The 20,268-nt window shown below is 49.9% G+C and overlaps 6 protein-coding genes across 6 annotated transcripts; 2 read left to right on the plus strand and 4 right to left on the minus strand.

Moving 5' to 3' along the window:
- Positions 1–164: 164 nt before the first annotated feature.
- Positions 165–1,420, minus strand: MIND_00965700 (Wsc domain; the record flags this gene model as incomplete). The annotated part of the gene is made up of 10 exons (XM_037366271.1): positions 165–183; positions 233–332; positions 376–609; positions 668–681; positions 737–804; positions 856–969; positions 1,013–1,039; positions 1,093–1,238; positions 1,288–1,303; positions 1,349–1,420. 10 exons carry the CDS (start codon positions 1,418–1,420, stop codon positions 165–167), a joined length of 810 nt encoding a protein of 269 aa, XP_037217683.1.
- Positions 1,421–1,436: 16 nt separating this feature from the next.
- On the minus strand, positions 1,437–2,062 carry MIND_00965800 (Wsc domain; the record flags this gene model as incomplete). The annotated part of the gene is made up of 7 exons (XM_037366272.1): positions 1,437–1,452; positions 1,500–1,520; positions 1,578–1,601; positions 1,649–1,662; positions 1,709–1,815; positions 1,864–1,935; positions 1,984–2,062. 7 exons carry the CDS (start codon positions 2,060–2,062, stop codon positions 1,437–1,439), a joined length of 333 nt encoding a protein of 110 aa, XP_037217684.1.
- A 242-nt stretch (positions 2,063–2,304) lies between these two features.
- MIND_00965900 (MutS 4) lies at positions 2,305–7,675 on the plus strand (the record flags this gene model as incomplete). Its single annotated transcript, XM_037366273.1, has 22 exons — positions 2,305–4,412; positions 4,473–4,668; positions 4,716–4,788; positions 4,842–5,039; positions 5,086–5,156; positions 5,206–5,244; positions 5,296–5,384; positions 5,426–5,587; positions 5,639–5,716; positions 5,763–5,804; positions 5,851–6,093; positions 6,142–6,200; positions 6,247–6,359; positions 6,406–6,417; positions 6,463–6,604; positions 6,652–6,747; positions 6,794–7,007; positions 7,055–7,074; positions 7,120–7,170; positions 7,220–7,323; positions 7,374–7,522; positions 7,568–7,675. Exons 1-22 carry the CDS (start codon positions 4,188–4,190, stop codon positions 7,673–7,675), a joined length of 2,484 nt encoding a protein of 827 aa, XP_037217685.1. The 5' UTR covers positions 2,305–4,187.
- A 9-nt stretch (positions 7,676–7,684) lies between these two features.
- MIND_00966000 (uncharacterized protein) lies at positions 7,685–8,885 on the minus strand (the record flags this gene model as incomplete). The annotated part of the gene is made up of 3 exons (XM_037366274.1): positions 7,685–8,070; positions 8,122–8,728; positions 8,775–8,885. 3 exons carry the CDS (start codon positions 8,883–8,885, stop codon positions 7,685–7,687), a joined length of 1,104 nt encoding a protein of 367 aa, XP_037217686.1.
- Positions 8,886–9,612: 727 nt separating this feature from the next.
- MIND_00966100 (Non-specific serine/threonine protein kinase) lies at positions 9,613–12,686 on the plus strand (the record flags this gene model as incomplete). Its single annotated transcript, XM_037366275.1, has 4 exons — positions 9,613–10,912; positions 10,963–12,056; positions 12,106–12,299; positions 12,353–12,686. 4 exons carry the CDS (start codon positions 9,613–9,615, stop codon positions 12,684–12,686), a joined length of 2,922 nt encoding a protein of 973 aa, XP_037217687.1.
- A 113-nt stretch (positions 12,687–12,799) lies between these two features.
- On the minus strand, positions 12,800–20,091 carry MIND_00966200 (U3 small nucleolar RNA-associated protein 10; the record flags this gene model as incomplete). Its single annotated transcript, XM_037366276.1, has 27 exons — positions 12,800–12,927; positions 12,980–13,391; positions 13,443–13,504; positions 13,557–13,680; positions 13,722–13,862; positions 13,914–14,214; positions 14,263–14,555; positions 14,606–14,891; positions 14,938–15,029; positions 15,081–15,258; positions 15,305–15,447; positions 15,496–15,659; positions 15,704–15,764; positions 15,815–16,019; positions 16,069–16,196; positions 16,249–16,382; positions 16,435–16,739; positions 16,790–16,943; positions 16,999–17,404; positions 17,454–17,609; positions 17,657–17,889; positions 17,937–18,381; positions 18,437–18,911; positions 18,964–19,169; positions 19,220–19,526; positions 19,576–19,671; positions 19,718–20,091. 27 exons carry the CDS (start codon positions 20,089–20,091, stop codon positions 12,800–12,802), a joined length of 6,009 nt encoding a protein of 2,002 aa, XP_037217688.1.
- Positions 20,092–20,268: the final 177 nt, after the last annotated feature.

The raw sequence follows: 20,268 nt of genomic DNA on the forward strand, positions 1-20,268 counted from the left end.
GCCAGTGCGGCCTAAGGTTCTTGGCGCCGCCCCTCCGAATGCAAGATCCATCTGCTGTTTGAATCACTGGAGCGGTCTGAGCCACGGTAGCCGTTGTGCCTGTTGGACCTCCGGCTGTTCCATTGTACGTATAGACTGGGGATAATATGGGAGGTGTGATTGAGTTAAGATAGTTCTGATAACCTATCCAATGTCAAGTTGAATTCCACGTATGAGTGGTGGTCATGCTTACACGGAGCTGAATAAGATGAACGGGGTTATAAGTCGAAGACATTCAGAAATCGAACCTTGTACTGGGTTATTCCCGGGGAGTACATCTAATGTTCCTAGCGCTGTACGGATAAGTACTTCACGTTGCTCCCAGTGTTCACTTACTTTGCTCGTCGATAGTGTTCGTGATATAGCATGTTGCCGACGTATTCAATCCAAAGATTCCTTGGTTCACACAACACGTCGAATCACCATACGGATTGCAGTTACATCCGTCAAGGGCGCGCTGGAGGACGCCAGAGTCCCATCTGATCATCAAAGTTGTCATCAACAAGGTACCACAATTGTAAAGGACTTGCCCATTGAAGAAATCCGCGTGATAGCCATATCCTGTAGGGTCTACGGGGCCGATATGACTTGGTTAGAGCTCTTTAAAGCCGCTATCGAATCGACCAACCGCCATGAGCGAATCTACCAAACACTGAGCCTGAGCGAGAACGAGTGCCGGGATTCCACATCTGCTTACACAAACGGTTGACTCGGGGTCATAGCATGCTTTCGTTGAGCTTCAAAGTCCTGGGAGACCCAATAGACCTTTAGGAGGGAGATGGCATTTATAGAGCATAGCAAGCAGGAGCAGCCTACCTCCATAAAGATTCTGGGAAGTGTGACAGGAAAGTTAACATCCGTGCAGGTACCGTTGTCAGGTCCTGTACTGAGCCATGCGACATGGGATTTGTGGTCCAGTGAGTCAACATCCTGCAAGTTTCGGGCCGGCAATGAAGAACAAGACGCTATGCACCTTGCCATTCCAACAACTAGGGAAATTCTAGATTTTCGGCTTATTATCCTAGCATATGAATCGATGAACTTGAAGCTCACTATTTGCGAACGAATCCCAGAAGGGCAGTGCTTTCCGACTGGTAACTCATTGTACCTCACCGATTTCCCATTGAAATCGAGGCAGAGGAATGTCACCGCTTGTTGGGCAAACGAAGAGGCATCTAAGGTACGAAGGGTTAAGTCTCCTGATGCAGAATGAGGCAAAGAGACGCGGGATCCGAGGTTGCTATTGACCAGATATCATACGAAACTATTGCGCCGTTAATGCATAGTCGCTCAAAAGCATGCCAGATACCTCATCCGGAAACGCGGTCGTGGCGCCGGGCATATTGTTGAACAGGTAATCTACCGAGGAATGAGCTAACATAGCAAAACGCTAGAGTCTAAGTTAAGTTACAACTGCATAAATTTCAGAGATCAAAAGTAGTTCACGGTCCTAAACATACATTACCGGATTCCCAGCGACACTGAAAAAGTTCATTGAGTAGGTTGCTCATTGGCAGACGACGCCGATTAGCGCACACCTTGTGAATGATCCATTGGACCATCTAGCTCGGCATTGAGGCATCGCGGAAACGTAGAACATAGGACAAACTGGAAGTAGAGTTGCTGATAGAGGGTGAGATCGAGGCGTCAGAAGCCGAGAGTAATTTACTGGATACCAGTAGTTTGATTTGTCCTCGGGAATGGGTATAGACGTGCAGGCGCTTTCACGCAGCCTAGCTGTTGTGGTGTTCAGGCCAAAGTTACTTCCTCCAACCACTGTCCATGTTGTCTAGAGGGATCAAGGGGGGACCAGTGATGTCATACCAGCATGAACATGGGTGGACACTGAACCTGGCGATATAACTGGATCGAGTCGTTGAGTCGTCAGAATATTATCTGAGAATTGTGGTGAGAAGCAAGCCCGAGGGTTAAGCACGAGTTTACTTGGTGCCATTAGCCAGTATGCCTCAGAGGGTTTCCAGAGCAAGGTCGAGGCCAACCATATGAATTTCCGAGTGCTCATACTACGTAGAATGGCCGTCGTGAGTGTTCAGAGGAGAGTTGTGACCACGCGACTTATGCCTGGTTGCGGCGCGAGGGTTAACACGTGTGGTGTAGTTCGCAAATAGGTTCCTCAACGTTCAATGCTCATCGTTGACAACGTCAAGCGTTTGATGGCCGCTCTGGCCGCTCTTCATCAGTCACTGGTCGTCACAGCAACTTTTCACTTGCTTTTCACCTCAAACGAACGAAGTGCAAGCGGCTATGGTTCTATCTGGGAAAGCATCTGCTGCCCAGCTCCATCCAATGAATATTCACCAGACCATCAATGTCTTCCACAAGTTAAACTTGTCCAAGCAAGTTGTAATCGCAAACAAACTATGTCAGATGTGCATCTCCCCCACTCTTTCCTACAATTGGGCGGGAACGGCAGCCGGCAATCCCCCGGCAACTCCACTTTCTCTGACTGAGCTCGCACGACTTGGTTCGCGTGGTGGCAAACCCACATAGAGCGGTATGCGGTCCGTCCCGATAATATTTAAGTGCATCAGGACCCGCTGGCCTGCTGCCAGTGCCTTCTCCCCCAACTATGTATAACGGCCAGCGAGTGGTCAAGCTTCCCAATAGTGGCACAAACTGTCCTATCATTGGGTGAGCCATAATCGAAACACTTGCTGCAATGACTTGAGCTAGGACCAGACACGGAGGCTGGGCACCCGATGTTGGCGAAGAACGTACGACAGGCGCAATAAAATGGATGACGGCCGCTCTCAAGGCAAGCAAAGAATTATTCGTCCATTGCGTCTTCTGAAGGGCACACTAGATGGGGTACCGGCACATCGATACTGCTCATGGATATGGTCAACACATTTCATATCGACCTTTCCAAGACATTCATGACAGGCTTTACAGGTACCGAAAATGCAGTAGGCAAGGCAATCAAGGAAGCGGGACTCGACAGAGAAGACGTCTTTGTAACCTCGAAACTCCCGTAAGTTTTTTCTCTGGACAAACGATTTGGTCTATTACTTATCGTCGTTGTTAGACCCCACCATCATCATTGTGTTATGCAGTCTGTTCAGGAATCTCTCGACAACCTTGGCTTCAAATGGTTGGACATGGTGCGATTACCCGTCTTCATACTTCGTCCTTTCCAACCGAAAGATACGCTGACAGTATCTCATGCATTGGCCGTTTCCCACTCAGGAAGATGAAAGTTCGTGCAACTTATTCCAAATCCCAAACTTTTTGCCCACGCGGACTTCCCGAAGACGGAAAACTTTACAGTCCTGACACCCCGACCATCCTTGAAACTTGGCAAGGCATGGAAGATGCGTTGCGGCAGTCAAAATGCGAGGCTATTGGTGTCAGCAACTTCTCGATCAAGAAGTAAGATTTGTCTGTTCCGAGATTCGTCAGACCTATGCGATTATCTAGCCTGGAACAAATCTTGAAGCATTCAAGGAGTGGGTCGACAAATCGGCTTACCGTTTAAGGACTCATCTTCCACAGCTAAACCGGCGATGAATCAGGTCGAGTAAGGGATCTATCCTTTCCCATTCTTTTCTTTAGACTTTCATCGCTTTAGAATGCATCCATATTTGGCTCAAAATGAACTCCTTGAATTCTGTCGCAAGAATGACATCGCTGTTGTTGCGTATACTCCCACTGGTGCGTAAAATATTCGAGCTCCTTTCCTAGATTCAAGTTCAGTTATCGTTCATAGGTTACGGTACCGTCCAGAAGGACCCCGTTATCGTGGCGCTTGCGGAGAAATACGGCGTCAGCTCTGCTCAAATCATAATTGCGTGGCATCTTTCGCGCGACGTCGTCGTCGTTCCACGAAGCACAAACCCCGAGCACCAAAAAGAAAACCTCAACCCCCCAACATTGGAAGATGAGGATCTCAAAAAGATTGACGCTCTCGATCGGGGACAACGGGTCTGTAATTTTCCAGATGCAAATGGTTTGGTCTGGGGTATACCTGCTGAACGACTTGGTTGGTAAACCCGCTTCGATGTACACGTAAATATATGAGCTGTGTGACGATGCGTGACGTGACGTGACGCGACGCGTCTTTCGTCTTGACCTCAATGAACGGAAATCGCAGATTCTACAGTTCTCGTCCTACCTCTGCTAGATATACGATGAAATCACGACCAAGCACTACAAACGATCTCGATGAGTCGAGGAGCAATAAAACACGACCCTGGACCGCCCAAACTCGGCCTGGCACAGCCCGACCGACGACTGCTGCGTCTGGTTTCACCACTGGTAGTTACATCATCGCTCTGATTGAAGGTCGTGGCGTTGGCCATGAAGTTGGGATGGCGGGGCTTGATCGAGACACAGGACGCGTGATGCTAGTTCAGGTTGGTCGACCGGGAGGGAGGGAGATTGTTTTTTTTTACTAATCGCTAAGCACTCTTCAGCTTGCAGACTGTCAGACCTATGTAAAAACACTGCATCAGATGCATCTCCACCCCCCAGCCCTCATTCTTGTTCCCGATAGCTTTCTTTCTGCCGATGCGAAGAGACCGGCCTGCGTTCTTGTCGAGTATATCTTTGAAGAGTTCCCGGGTGTCCCCGTGGAGCCGGTAGGAAGGCGGAGTTGGAACGAGAGTGGAGGTGCGCCACGCAAGTTTCGGATCAGCTTCTGCTCATGTAAAATTCAGGTCTCGAATTTGTTTCTCAGCTCTGTGTTGAAGACGATGAACGGGCAGGTACTTTGTTGGCTACAACAAACAAGTATGTCTACGAATCTTCGAACAAGGGTTTCAACCCATGTCAATGAATTCAAGATATTATGCGCTTTCAGCCGCTTGCGCCTTGTTCAAATACGCCGAAATCAAATTAAACACCCGTTTTGCTGCGGCTTCTCTTCGTATCCGCTATGTTCCCGTTGATGGCACGATGATGATTGACCCAGAGACTGCAAGAAACCTTGAACTAGTAGGAAACATGTCGTTTGGAAGGAAATCGACGCATTCGCTGTATGGGTGTGTGTCATGTGAAAGTTCATGCTAGCAATTGAAGACTGAACAGAGTTGTGAATCATACTTATACTTCAATGGCCGCGCGCTTGTTGCGCGTGAATATCCTCTCTCCATTGACAGGTTTCCTTCGCCTCCCTATTGTTAATCTCCCCGTTGACTCGTTGTCCAGCGCAAAACACACTCGACGCTCGACTGGATGTCGTCGAAGGTGAATAAGATCCTGAGCATTCAAGTGCTAGTAACCTAACACTCCCTCAAGAGCTCGTTCAATCCGAAGAGCGCTTCAATGATGTTAGAACGGGGCTCAAACCTCTAAACAAAATGGATCTCGACAAGCTCATCGCCGTGGTATGCACTTCTATGGCGCAAGATGCATCCAACATTTCTAGCTCGCCTCAATGGACACGACGCCAGTCTCTAGCGGTAAACCCGCTATAGCTGCGTCTCGTGTCACTCAAATGTTGGGTCTGCGAAACGCGGTCAAGAGCCTGCTTCCGTTGCGATCCGCGTTGGATGGTTGTCGATCCCAGCTGTTGCAAATAATTCATGAGGTAACGACCACAGCCTTCCGTTGTCTGTGGACTCAGTTTAGTCGTTGATAGATGCTCTCGGATGAGCGACTAGAGAGGATAGAGCGTCTTGTTTGTGCGAATTTGAACGAAGACGGTGCAACGAAGAAGGTTCCGGCCGCATGTAGTCGCGAGAATCACTTTCTGAGTATTTTAGGGCGGGATCGGCGCAGTAAACGCACGAGTCTACGCTGTCAAAGTATTTCTCTGATTCTATACTTATCACAATCTGATAACTCTTCTAGTCGAATTGCAATCGCCTTCTCGATGTCGCCCGTGAAACTTATAGAGAAAATGTGCAAGACATTTATGCACTCAATACCAAGCTTTCAGAGGCCCATGAACTTCCACTGACATTGGAATACCAAGTAAACGGCTTCGTGTTTGTGTTGAAGAAGACCGATCTTCCTGACGGCGAATCGTTACCCCGAGGATTCATCAATGCCCAGTTCAAGCGGAATAAATGGATATTTTCGAGTATGGATTTGGTACATGCTCTTAAATCTTCCCAGTCAGACAACTCAGCGGTTACGTAGAAGAAGATGAATGCGCGTATGAAGGATGCCTTGGATGAGTCGCTCATCCTCAGCGAAAAGTAAGGCCACTTTTTTTTCTCTGACAGCTCCCCTTAGATGCACTAGAACCATCGACGAACTGGTCGCGGAGATTCTGGTCGACGTTGGAGCGCTGTACAAGGCCTCTGAAGCGGTTGCTCTCCTCGATATGCTGTGGTCTTTTGCACATACGTCGATAAGTAAGTTCTTGGGAGAATATAGCTTTCCACCACTGAACACAACTAGTGCACAATTATGGTACGTCCCAGTAGGCTCAGTTAATCCATCTTGACTGGGACCCAGTTCGTCCAGAGTTCACCGGGACCCTGGCAATCAAGTCAGGCCGCCATCCTATCCTCGAGACTGTCAACTCTGCGGGGAATCTGGTCCCAAATGACGTATATTGCGACGACTCTTCCTCGTTCCAGATTGTCCAGGGCCCGAAGTATATCTTCCCCACAGTATGATATTTGGCCTGACAAGTTGATAAAGCATGTCTGGCAAAAGCACATATCTCCGCCAAGTAGGCCTCTTGACCGTCCTCGCCATGTGTGGATGCTTTGTGCCTGCCGAATACGCCAGTTTCCGGTATACACATTCGTATTCTGGGAATGCTTATCTTGACCAGCCCCAGACTGCACGATGCTTTGTTGACTCGACTATCCAATGACGATGACTTGGAACGCAGTTTAAGTACGTTTGCGAGCGAAATGGCGACATCTGCTATGATTCTGGGACTCGCTACTCCGCGTTCTCTGGTAATTATCGACGAGTTGGGAAGGGGCACATCTCCACGAGAAGGAGTGGGTATTTCGCATGCAATCGCAGAAGGGCTCATTCAGAGCAAGGTTCGTCATACCCTCCCGGAATCAAACGGTGTTTAAACTGTTCGCAGTGTTTCGTGTTCTTCGCAACGTCAGTGAGATGAAAGACCGACTGAGTCGTCCTTATATACTCCAGACATTTCCACGAGCTGACCACGACTCTTTCTCGTCAACCATCTGTGATCAAGTTTCTCTCTCTCTCTTTGGTATCAATTTCCAGTGCTGATACTATTCAGCTTGCACCTCTCCGTCCAGCGAACGTCAAAATCGACCGCAAATTTTGGGATGTCATTCCAGTACAAGATCATTGATGGGTCTCCAACAGACTTGAGTCATTATGGTGCGTCAGTCGAGGACGATAGTTGCGAGACCAACGCCGAATATATCCAGGCCTGGAACTAGCAACACTCGCAGATTTCCCAAGAGACGTTGTAGCTGAAGGTAAGCGAGTGGCCACCAAGCTTGCCGCATTGCATGCGCGTCAAGAGGAAGACAGCGAAAGTAACAAGGTCGCAATCCGGCGAAAAGCGCTTCTGAGGGTTTGCCGTCGTCCTCAACTCCATGACAAGTACTTAACATAGTAGCTGAGAACACAATTGGTCCAGGCATATGAACACTCCGCATTGCCCGATGAGGAGCTCGTGGCCTATATCCGGCGTTTCCAGGTCGACATCGCGAAAGCATTTCTGTAGTTGTAAGGGCTATATCTCCAAGAGACGACTATTTGTTGACAGTAGCTTAGCGCTGGCCATATGTGGTGGAACTTGGTGACGACCATTTGGAGGAGGCCGTTCTTCGCGGGTTAGTGAGATGGGCATGTGTCGATAAATATCCAATGGACTCGGGTTTTCATGGGCCCAAGGTAGACGGTACACGGGTGAGACTGCCGCCTGCTCTAAACGACGGATTCGTTCTTCCGTGAGTTTGGTGGTCCGCACAACAGCTCGAACGCGGAGAGGGGTTACTTGCCCTTCTTCTGGGAGAAGTGCACCCTGAACGTGTATTTCTTGTTTGAGTCGCAGGATTTTGTTAATGCGGAGGCCGTAGGTAGAATCGGAAAGTTGTATGATTGAGAGAACTGCCCGTCCTGAACAAGAATTCAACGACCAAGCAAAGAATTGTGATACATGGATCATACCGCTGACTGGCGAATCTGGAGTTACTTGGCGGTTGAACCAAGGATGGCGTATCATCAGTGGTATTGGATGCATTCCAGGAACACATATGTAGAGCCGAGAGTATTCATAGGAGAAGTCAACTGCCCACGGGACGCCCAGACCTGCAATGAAAACGGAGTCAGGGACGACTCCAAGTGCCTCACAAGCCTTCAGCATATGAGGCGGGGCCAATCCATCCAGCACAAGAATTTTCCATAAACTCTCGAAGGATGGCGAAGTAGCAATTTCGTATATAGGCAACGCCCAAGGAATTCCGTGGTCCATTCGGAGGTCGCTCCCCTCTATGAATGCTTTTCGCGTCGCCTCTTTCGCCAGACGGAAACGAAGGGAGCCAGCAATGGGGTTCTGGTCCGATGGAGAGTAGTAGTATAGGAATCCACGGGCATCTTCAGGGAAGTCGGCGGGCCGTGTCGCGAGCTGGTTGCCAAATTGGAGGGGATGTGGGTCATGGTTCGTTCTTCTCGCTAGTTGTCGGAAATGCGGGCAAAAAGACGGAATTTGACTAGGTATTATAAAGTGCCTGGGGGTGATCTGGTGAGGGTGGAAGGTTTGGACGTTGGGCGGGAGCTACCACAGTGGTAAGGACAAAATCTAGATGCAGAGAGTTGCTAACCTTAACGATGGTGTTACATAGCCCCATAGTTTTCCGTGGGCGCTGCACGGGACTCCGGTACTTGTAGTAGTTTGCATTGGAGTAAAAGGACCGCCGGTGGATTCTCTGCATGAGAGTCACGCGAAATGTCACGCGTTTCTGACAACATGACCACACAATAGTACTCGTCCATGTACCGAATTAGGAAACTTCGGGCTCCATTCGGCCAGTGGCCTAAGGCTCGCGGAGAGTAGTCAGAGGAGCGTTTATAGCAGGCAGATGCTGGTCTGGCGGAGCAGAATCAAAAAATTACCGTTCTGGTTGACGTGCCAACGCAAAACAGACAATGGCGATGTCGCCAACTGCGGTGAGGCGGTGTGAATGCAGCTGACGATTCGATGCCTTCGATTCAAGGCTAAGGTAAGCGCGAAAATAAAGCATCATCGACTCCCAATTCAACAGCGTTGTAACTTAGAATCATACCAGTCCTCAGGATTTTCGAATGCAATGTATTAATATGCCAGTACATTCCGTATGTACTGGCCATCGGGAGATAGGACCCTTGTCGTGGTGGTAGTACTAGCTGATGGTCTGAATTGGCGTCTATAGCTCAAGCTTGGCGTTCGACGTTGGCTGCTTCCCGATCCGCCAGAAACACAAATCATTGAAAATGCACAAATCGAACAATTCTTTCGAGCCGTCTTCGCCTAGATTTACTATGGTATCAGGAAAATCAAGCGAAAGACGCGTTGACTATTCCATTCCTGCCTCCGATAAGTCATACTTGGAATTTTGCCAACAAGATGAAGGCGTGTGACATATGTGACTCTGTCACGTCGTTTGCCTGAGCTGATGTGCCATGGAGGGAGGCAAGCAGTCTCGATTCTCGATGTTCAAACTCAACCAGAAAGCGGCCCCGATGCCTCCCCCACTGCCGCCAAAGGACCCAGTCTATCTGGAGGCAAGGAATCGGTCTATGGCTTCGCTGTCACCCGACTCCATTCCGACTTCACCACTATCCGGTGACCCATATGGGCCCAGTGGCTCAAGCATATCACTTGCGCTACCGCCTGCTGCTCCAGCGCCAAGGAAGCGAGGAGGGTTTTTCAAGTTTGGGAAACAGAAGAGTGCGGAGAATAGCCCAGGCGCAGACGACGAGAATATCTCAATGCCATGGAACTTTTCACACAACATGCACGTTGATGAGGCATTCACTGGGCTCCCCCCATCCTGGTCTACGTCTTTGCAGGAGGCGGGTTTTACAGAGGACGAAATTGCTGCCATTCAACAACGTCGGATGCCTGTCGATCGAACCCGAGGGTTTCCCCCTTCAGTCGTGAAGCCAGTGCCTCGAACAACATCTCTTCCAAAGTCTCAACATACTCCTGCCTCATCACTAAGCGCTTCATCAGTCAGCGCTTCGTCTTCGCGGTCATCCCCTGCCCCAGATCAACAACAGCGACCAAGCCCACCACCTGGTTCCTGGCAGGACACCCCAAAACAACGTCAGGAGACTCAAAGGCAGCAATTTGACCAGCGCGATTACTCGCCAACACCCTCTCGCAAGCAGTATTCACCTCAACAGGACCCCCCGGCACGTCAATACTCCCCACAACAACAATACGAGCGTCCAAATTACTCATCCCCGTCACCCCCTTCACGAGAACCCTCCCTGCAACGCTCTGTTTCTCCTCCATCTCGACAACAGACCAAGTCGTATTCACCATCGCCCTCGCCATCTCCACCCCCATCTCCAGAACCAGACAGACGTCCGCCTCTTAATCCAAAGAATTTGAAGCTCGATTTGGCTCTTGAAGAGTCAGCCGATTCGTGGTCAGACGCCATTCTTTCAGCAACACCATGGTCAGCATCAGCCCAATCTCCACGTTTTACTGTCACGGCCCCACCCGCCGAATCTAAACTCATCAATCAAGTGGAGACAGAGGTCGACTCAGGGCTCGCGTATGACGATCTCAGTCCCAGTCCCAGCCCGACCAAGGCTGCCTTTGGGAGCACATTAGATATATCACCAACTGTCCGCGACAATCGTGACTCAGGAATGAGCGATGCGACAATGCTGGGGGTACCGGCGAGCGCGGGTGTTGTGCGCAAAGTCAGTTTTGCCAGGAGAGCAGTGGCAAACGTTGTTGCAACATCCGGTGCGTGGCAGTGAGCGAATTGTTATTGTTCTCTAACATCAAAACTTTAGTTGTTCCACCACTTGCTTCTCCACAAAGCTCGCATTTTGGCTCGTCATCTTCAAGCGAAAGCCAAGATCATCAAACGCCAACGACTGAACTTGCTGAAGACGAAGATGAAGACGACACCCTCGATTATTATTCCACCGGAAAACACTATCTCGAGGAGAATGGCTTCAACTTTGGGGCCGGGAAGAAGAATCAGGGTCCGAGTGCGGAGGACCTGGAGGAAGAGGCGAGACAACGAGAATGGGAGGAAATGCAGCGAACTCACGTGGAATGGAAAGAAAGGAAGGCTCCCTCACCTCCTCCTCCAGTCAAAGCGGCAGTGATACAACCCTTGAATCCTTCGGCAGTGCCGAAAACTCAGATCAGGCAACAGGCTGACACGTTCGGGGCTGCCGAAGAAGAAGAAGAGGACGACTACGAATACGGTTACGACTTCCCCTCTGAAGACGAATTAGAATCAGAGGCTGTCGGAAGCGCTCGTCCCAGCCCGCGGAAAACACCTAATAGCGGACGGCCGGTAGTGCCGAAATTAGTCACTTCCAAACGAGATAACGTCTCTCCAGGCCCTCTAACGGCGCTTAGTTTTGCGCAGACACCCATCACACCAGCCCATCGATATGCAGGCTGGGTCGCAGCTACCGTTTCCCCACTAGAGGAATTCATTGACGAGCCAAACGATCCTCGAGATTTCTACGTGGACCTGCAAGAAATCGCCGAGGGCGAGTCAGGAAGTGTATTTGCTGCTGTTCTCGAGCCGACAGCACCGTTGGCAAAACTCAAGCTACCGCCGCTAATCAAAGCACGCGATGCCGACGACGTGGCTCATGGAAAACAAGTTCTTGTTGCCATGAAATGCGTTGCTCTTGTGCCCGGTGGCTCACAGAAGCTGATTGATCTCCAACGGGAATGCACTTTATTGAGAGGACTAATGTGCGAGCAGTTGTTGGGGCTTGATGCGCTTTATGTCGATTTGATGGACGACGCGTTGTGGATCAGGATGGAGCTCATGGAGCGGAGTCTGGCGGACGTAGTTGGGTTAGCAGATCAAGGCCTCAGGCTACAAGAACCGCGAATAATAGCCAGGTTTGCAAGCGACGTAAGTGTTACTACATTCCTGCATTTTTCTCGTTTTAAACCCCTTCAAGATGCTGCTGGCCATTGACTACCTGCAAAAGCACCAGATTGCACATCGCGACCTCCGTTCGGACAACTTGTTGCTCAACTCCGAGGGCGTCTTGAAGCTCACCGACTTTTCCAATGCGCTGCTGGTAACACCGCAACAGCCTATGTCCAACGAACAGGTTGGTGTCATGTACTGGCAAGCGCCGGAAGTCCTTTCGTACGTGTTGATCTGCTCATTTCTTGAGTCACGATTGCTCATATCATCGCTAGTGGCTTCTATGATCCTCTGAAAGTCGACGTTTGGTCAGTCGGCGCGACAATTTGGGAGATCGCAGAAGCCACTCCTCCGTTCTCTGATACCGACCAGCCCGAGGAACGATGGCCACCATTAAGCAACCCAAGCATCTACCCGCCTGCATTACACGACTTCCTGACATCATGTTCTGAACCTGCGGCGTCAAGGCCGACTGCGAGTGCCTTACTCAAGTCACCATTCCTCCAAAAGGCTTGTGGCCGGACCGTGATTGTACAACTGCTTTCAAGATGCATGGCCATTGAGCAGGCATTGCAAGAAGGCGAAAGTGCACCTGATTCCCCCTCATGATGACCACTGACGACTTCTCATGACATTGGCAAGGCCATACCCGGATTTATTAATAATTTCTCTATTTATCTCTGCGCATTTTTTCTTTGCTTTCTCTCGCCATTTGGGTCGATTTATAGTCCGGTTATCTTACCCGCAATGCTCTCTAGCACGTTCTTCAACCGCAGGGACTCTCTCACTACCACATCATGTTCGTCTTCGCTACATTCCGCAATGAAGGTTGTCGTTTCAGACACAAAGGCTGTAAAATATGTATCTCAGTGTCGAGTAAAGCAGAACCGAAGTTGACATACGCAGGAACTTGCCGCCATGGGCGGTCCACAAGCCAGTTGCACATTCGAGCGCGAATATCCGCAAGCGGACGTCTTCCGAGCGTGTCAGCATCAACAGGTCAAGATTGAGCGACTTGAGTAGGGTGTCATCCGTGGCACTATCAGCCAGGGCAACCAGGCACTCGCTCAGCAGTTCTCTGTCCTTATCAGTTCCTAACCGCACACACACAGGGACCTGCTCGATCAGCGAGGGCGTGACTAGGCGGAGCTTGTCGTCCCGCCAGAACGCCCCGTCATCCGAGACGAGACTCTTCGCAAAAATCTCCAGGATACCTTGCCATAGCGCGGACTCGGACGATTTGTTGTTCGAGTAGCCCTTCAGCGTGGAAACAAATGATGGGAGGAGGAAGGACATATATGGGTTCATAAGGCCCTACCAGGCATTGTTATTCCCATGTCAAGCGTGAAAATGAAATGAAAGAACCTTGAAGTAGTCCAACAGGCCCGTATAGACGTTGCAGAACGTAAGTTTGCGTTTTGTTTGTGCTAGACGGTTTCAAGTCAGTGCCATAAACAAACCCCAGTTGCAGCAACATACATGTTTCGTCCGCGAATGCCCAATCGTAAAGTTTCCGGAAGAGGGGCCGGAAAGAGGCCTCGTTGAGCTTCACCACAAGCTCGACAAACGCCGTTATCGACTGCTTCTTGGCCTGTGTTTCCACCTTGAGCAATGGGATCAAATAAAGGAGAAATGGTTGCTGACCTCGCCGTGAGGAATAACAACATCGAGATCGAAGCCTTCCTGGAAGATTTTGAACAACAATCGCACGTTATCTTGCACTGCAGGTCTAGCCCCGCCCCGTAGCGCTCGCTTTAGCAGGTCAAAGTACCCCACAACGCGGTCCTGTGATAATGTCACGTGAGTACTTTTCAGCTAAGGTGGGGAAAAAAATACAATGTGGGGGTCCGATTGAACGGAGGGCCAGAGCTCTGATAGTGCTGTCAAAAGTACTGGTGTCGGTGCGCGTTTGGTGACCGTTTTCATAAAAGCACTCAAGGACGATGATGTGTGCTTGTCAATGTACAGTCTCAACACCAGCCCTAGTTCGGCGGTGCTCCAGAATTTGGGGATTGAGGTCAGGAGCCCATGGAAGACTTCTAATGGCCCTTGACTTGCAAAGCCCTCCCGCAGAAGAGCAGTGCATTGCGTGACAATGTCGCGGAAGGATGGAATTAAACGAGGTCCCAATTGGACGCTGTGTGGTAGTAAGCTGACTGTTGACCGCCACTGGAATGAATCATACCACAAGGGAGCTAGAGCACCAAGTGCGGGTTCTGCTGTTCTTTGGCTCTTCAAGGCCGACAAAATAAAGGGTACAACAGATGTCAGCTGACCCTCTTCACCAGGGGCCATGGTCAATGCGATCGACCGAATGGCTTGGAAGCTCGATGCTGCGAGTGGTCCTTCAGAATGCACAAGCAGATGCTTGCGTATCTCGCCGATGATTTCATTAATTCTCGATGAGACTTTGATTCGGGCGCCCTTTGCTACTTGATCGAGGCGTTCGCTAAATAGCACAAGTACGCCGATTTGCACCTAGCGAGAAAGCTAAGCAGGCCACAACACCCATCGCGTGATGGACATACCTCGCTTTCTTGCGATTTCAAGATGGAGAGAACCGCATCAACGAAATCTGCCACCGGCATACAGGACAGTGCCTTTTTGAGTGTCATACGGGCTGCTGATGTAATTTCTTCAACGCCCCCAGTCGCCGACAACGCTATAAGGAGCGACACTAGATTGCTGATTGTACCATCCACGAGGCCTTCAACGTCCGAGGTAAGTGTCTTGACTGCATGTCCAGCAAGTACTACAAGCGCATGAGCCCTTTTTCTAAACACTGTGGCGCTTGGTTGTTGCTGTTCATCGTCCCTAAATGAATAGTTAGAACATGGTGAGTATTTGACTCGTAACCTACAATGTTGTGTCCAGTACACAAGGTTCTAGGTTTTCCGAGTCGAGAGATCGCGCAACCAGTCGCTGTGCTTCACGTAATATCTCGGTCAGTACCTGCCACAGCCAATTAGTGGTGAAGCAAAGAAGTGTTGGCGCAGAACATACAAACGTCTGCACAGTCGCAGGATGTCGATGGAGAACGGATATCGGTAAAGACAATAGATTTTGCGTCTCATCAGGACTTTGACGAGCGATGCGGTTTGCTGATTTATCGGTTAGAAGCATGCATAACGGCGCAAGGAAGTCGACGGGACCCAGGACATCAACAAGATGTCCAAAGAAACTGCAGAATATGAATGGAAATTGAGTCAGAGGAGAAGGCGCCATACTGTGTTCGTCGATGTCGCGGAATATGGTTTGAGGCATCCGTAAACACCCGAAGGAAGTCACGTGAGGCGATATATAGATCCAGGCGAGCGGAATACGACTGCTTCAGTGAGGACACCATGACTGGAACAATGCTGTCAATAGTCTAGTAAGGCAATCAGTACAACGAAGGAAAAGAAAACGCCAAATCAACCTTTTGCACAACTTTGAAACTATACGAATCATCGCGGTGAAAGACATTTGAGCCCATGAATGTGAACACCGGCATGACATTGTGAAGAACCGAGTCTGGTGCCAGCCGTGCGAGCGTCGCCATCAACAGCAAAGCTTGATTGAACGTTTGGGGATTGTCCGCCACTGTTTGCCTAGTCAGTCTAGTGCAAGTAATGGAAGGCACCTACCGCGGATAAGCTCCACCAGTATATCTAGATGTATGGTGCCTGGAGAAAGATTGGGTATTTCCTGTCAATCTTGAGCCCAAAGGTCTGCGTATTGTGAAAATTGACTCCTACCGTGATTTTATCTGCGACATGTTCGACAGCGGACATAAGGGACTGTTCAATGTAGCTTATGTCGATATCTGTCTCCGCAGGAGATTGGACAATGCTATGCAGCGTCTCAAGCAGTCGCGAGACAAGTTCGATTGAGCCAGGGAGCGATATACCAGCAAGAACTTCCGCCAAGAGACTGAGACGAGGCAATGGATCATCAGACGGCCTGGAAAGCAGTCAGCATTGGTGACGTAAGATGCCAATGGGAGACAGACTCTGTCAGCTTAACACGTTTACTGGCTCTGGGACTTGAGGCCGCATTAGGTTTGATCGAAGTCAAAAGTCGATGAACCAGAGATATATCGCTGAAAGCAATCGCAAGGACTCTCTTGGAAGGGAGATACTGGTACGCTATCAGATGAGATTGTCCAGTCCGGTTTTAGTTTCACACATACCATGTCCGTATCGGCGATGCCAGCATCAAGCAATAAAGTGCAAACAACAAGTTTTCGATCAATCGAGAGACTGGCAAGCAGGTTGCGTTCCAGACCCGCGAGAAGCATGGTTCGACAGGCTGGAGAATAGCCATCTGTTGGTTAGAAATGAGATAGGTTGCTATATCGTGCTGTAGTGGTACATACCCGATTGAAGATGTCTCTTAAGCGCCGATACAAAGATGTCCCAAAGCGTTGATTTGGTGTCGTTCAAGTTCGACGCAGCGGACGCATCGAAAGACGATAACGCTAGAGCAGCAAATCGTTCCATTGGAGTGCCAACTGGAATTGCAACACCGCCGTCGCCCAATGATGCCAATAATTCAGCAATTACTTCGGTTCTGGCGCTGTCGGACACATCGCGCAACGACTCTAGAAGCGAGATTCTCATGGAGAGAAGACCAAGCACAGAAACGTGAGACAAGAGATAGCACAAGATGCGCTGCTTGTACCTGCAGAACACCAGTTAGAGAATAGAGAAACGCAAAACGAGACAACTGACTCAATTTCCTTCCTTTTATCCGCGGTCGACCGCTTTAGGTGTTGGCTATGGAATACCTGGACAAAACCAGCATCAAGCATAATGTGGTCTTTGTGATCCACGAGAGCGGCCAGATATCGTTTGAGGTCGGCCTGCGACAGATATTGTAACTGCGCTGTTGAAATCCGTCAGCTTGAGCTCTCGTTACAAAGAAAAGTCAAATGAAGAACCTTCACTCTCAGTCCCGTAAATGACGTCAAACGCATATACAGTCGAGAACTTGTTCTCTGCCAGTCCATTCAAGATTTCGACACAGTCAAGCGTGGCTATTCGCACAGCAGCGACAGGATGTTGAAGACACACGATAAGCGCAGGGACTATCGTCTGGAAATCAACACCATCCGACTCCGCCTTGTGTGCCTGGAGGAATGCCAAAGCGTGTCGCAAAGCAACGACAGAGATGGCGCCATCGACGTCGCGGTCAGTGACACAGAGGCCAGCGAGGAATGCAAGAGCATCATCTTTGAGATGGACGAAAAGTAAAGACAACAGGCCAATGGTCACGTGAGGAAGACGAGATGTCGAACTGGTGGCTTTGTATACAACTCTTTGCAGTTTCACGTAGAGGGCGGGAAGCTTCACGGTTTACTCGTAAGATAGAGAAAGAAAATTATCGAGCACATACGGTGTCTGCATCTTCCGCGAACCAGTCAATGGTTTGATCCGCCGGTCGCGAGATAGTCGGTATAAGAGCAAGAGCAGAAACCTGTAACCAATGTGTGGTAGTTTTGCTGGTGGTTTTGTGGACAGCCATGCGGTGCAAGTTTGCGTCGCTCAAATACTACAACAGTTAGAATTGAGTTGCCAATCGTAATAAAGACATCAAACCTCTTCAATACTCTGACCCTGAAGCTTGGACTCATCAAGTTCGGGGAGTTTCTGCACATTGATGGCCTCTATCACCTGGTTAGCCGCGTCTATTTGGTGTTTACCCTCCAAACGTGGAAGCAATTCCCGAACGATCAGATATGCAAGAACGCGAACGTGTGGATCAGAGTCTTGAAGTTTCCTGGTGAGCGCATTGAGGTGAGTGCTGAAATGATTGGAAGCGATGATGTTTTCTGAGAGAGAACATCAGCGCGAAGTAGATAGCAGGATCGGAACAAACCTGCGAGCTTGATTGCGATGGCCTGATTTATCCGCTCCATCTTGTTGTCCTGACCTGTTTCGGCTTCCTGAGCCCGCTGCTTGACTGCGTCACAACCCTTCAGCAGTTCGAACGCATTAGCTGTCGAAGACCACACAACCTCCGCAGAATGTTGTCTCGTTTTGGAAAACAGCAGGAACGGGAACACGAGTCGATGGAAGATATCCTCCTGAAACGGAGCCCCATAGCGCGGCGTGACTAAGCTGAGCAAGCGCATCTGTAACTGCAGAGTCTGGCGCTTTGGCTTCCCTTGCAAAGCGAGAGCAAGATTGGTGATGTAACTTTGTGGATCTGACAAGGCGGCGCGAACCATGACACTATCAACCCCTTCATCGGCGTAAAGTGCTTTCAGAACGGTCTGACTATTGTCTTGAACACGGGTAAGTAGAGCAGCGTAGAGGGAGTTCTGTTTATCAGGATGAGAATTTGTATGCTGCTCAAAAAACAAAACAAAAACATACGAGGTCAGGATCTTCCAGTTCTTTTGACTTCGCAGTCTTGAGCAGCTCCTTTACGGCAGCGGCACGAACACGCTCGTCAGCACTCAGTGAGTCCACAACATTTCCTTCGTCGCTTTGGAGCAATGCTGAAGTTTGAGGGGCCGACAGTGTCAGGATTAGATTGTCAATTTGTTCTTGGTCGTCTTGAGCATCAGCGATCGCTTTGAGAGTATCCGGGTGTATTTGTGCGATATGAGATAGCAGGCGACGAACGGGAATGCTTGATTCCGTTGACTCGACGGCTTTTCCCAAGAGAAGAGCCGTTAGGTGACCAACACTAGTTGTGGGGACTGTCGGGGAGCCGACGATGCATTCCAGGACGGAGTAGGCGGATTCGTCTGCCTCGAGTCGAGTACATGCGATTGAAATCAAGGGGTTGTAGAATTTGTCGATACCAGCCCACTTCTCAGCGATTCGCAACTCTTCGTCAATGTTCCTACAGCGTCATTTTAATTTCTTTATTGTGGATCTGAACCAAAAAATCATACGGAAGTTTTAATACATTCTTGCATGTCGTCTCGTTGAAGGTGTCGAGCTGGTCTTGGGCATCGCAGACAGAGATGACAGCATTGACGAATTGTTTAGTCTCGACACGCCGCGCGCAGTTGCTCATTAGATGAACAATAGTCCTAAGGGCCTGAGGCTGAAGTTTACAAGTTTGCGATAGAGCGGAGAGTAGGATGTAGCTGCCGAGCTAAAAGATGCAGTCAGTATTCGCGGGGCAGCGTCCGCGAATGGACATACGATGGCATCTCGTCCCACTGCATCTGTGCGGTTTTGTAGCGGCTCTATAAGAGCCGGGAGAAGGTGTGCGAGAGTGCCCTCGTCGACTGATTTGCCACGAACAAGGTAGTCGTGAAGGGTGGCTGCGTTGAAAGCAAGAAGGGTGTGGTGCACGTAATTTCGCTTGATAGCAGTTGGTAGGAGCCCAATGATGAATCTCCTTGCATCCGAGTTTTCACGCTTCAGCAGCTCCGTGACCAGCGGTGGGCGCGGGACAGGTTGTGCAGCAGATTGAAAGGGAATGAGAAATGACCACATGGAATTGGGTCTGTGGATGGATAAGTCATTGGGTTTGAGCATTCATTTCAAAGCCGCACTTGATATGGAGAATCGACAGCATCTTGGCGAAATGCGGGGATTCGTGGTATGGCAGGAAAAGTGCCAGGACACCGTCGACATTGAACTCATTTATTCTGTTAATGTTGAGCATGGGTAACCCAGTATCAGGTGTCAACGCACCTGAATCGTCGTACTAACCACTCCAGTACCTTTCCTGTTGGACCTTCTGGTAGATATGGCCCAAGTAGTGGTAGCAGCGAGTCGATTGTAGTATCCAACCGAGCGACCTCGTCCTGCGTCAACAACGTCCTGTCAGTCGCTCTTGCAGCGTCCGAAAATAGTTGGCCCTCGTATTCATGGAGGCTCGGGCTCAATGAGCGAAGTTGGCGAAAGGCATTGAAACTGAGTGCATGAAGAGTGTCGAGATCATGCTGGTCGGCATCGCGGCCCGTGAAGAGGTATGACTCGGTTGCCTTCCTTCGCGAGCCTTCAACGAGAGCATTGGTGTTGAGGGACGCGCCCTTGGCGAGCTGAGCAGCGAGGCTCGAAACCATAAAATTTTGACAGCTGACAAACGCGGCGTGACACGACGATCAAGGCATCCGAATCAGGAAATTCACATCTTCCTCCGCCATCATGGACTTGTGAAGTTCACGACTTGTTCACGCATGCATTCGCCCATTCCAGCGTCATTAGTGCGGTTTGGTGCTGACAGGCTCCAAGTTGAAAGG

This window comes from Mycena indigotica, assembly GCF_014461135.1.
Source record: "Mycena indigotica strain 171206Taipei chromosome Unknown Mind.scaff0008, whole genome shotgun sequence".
Lineage (NCBI taxonomy): Eukaryota > Fungi > Basidiomycota > Agaricomycetes > Agaricales > Mycenaceae > Mycena > Mycena indigotica.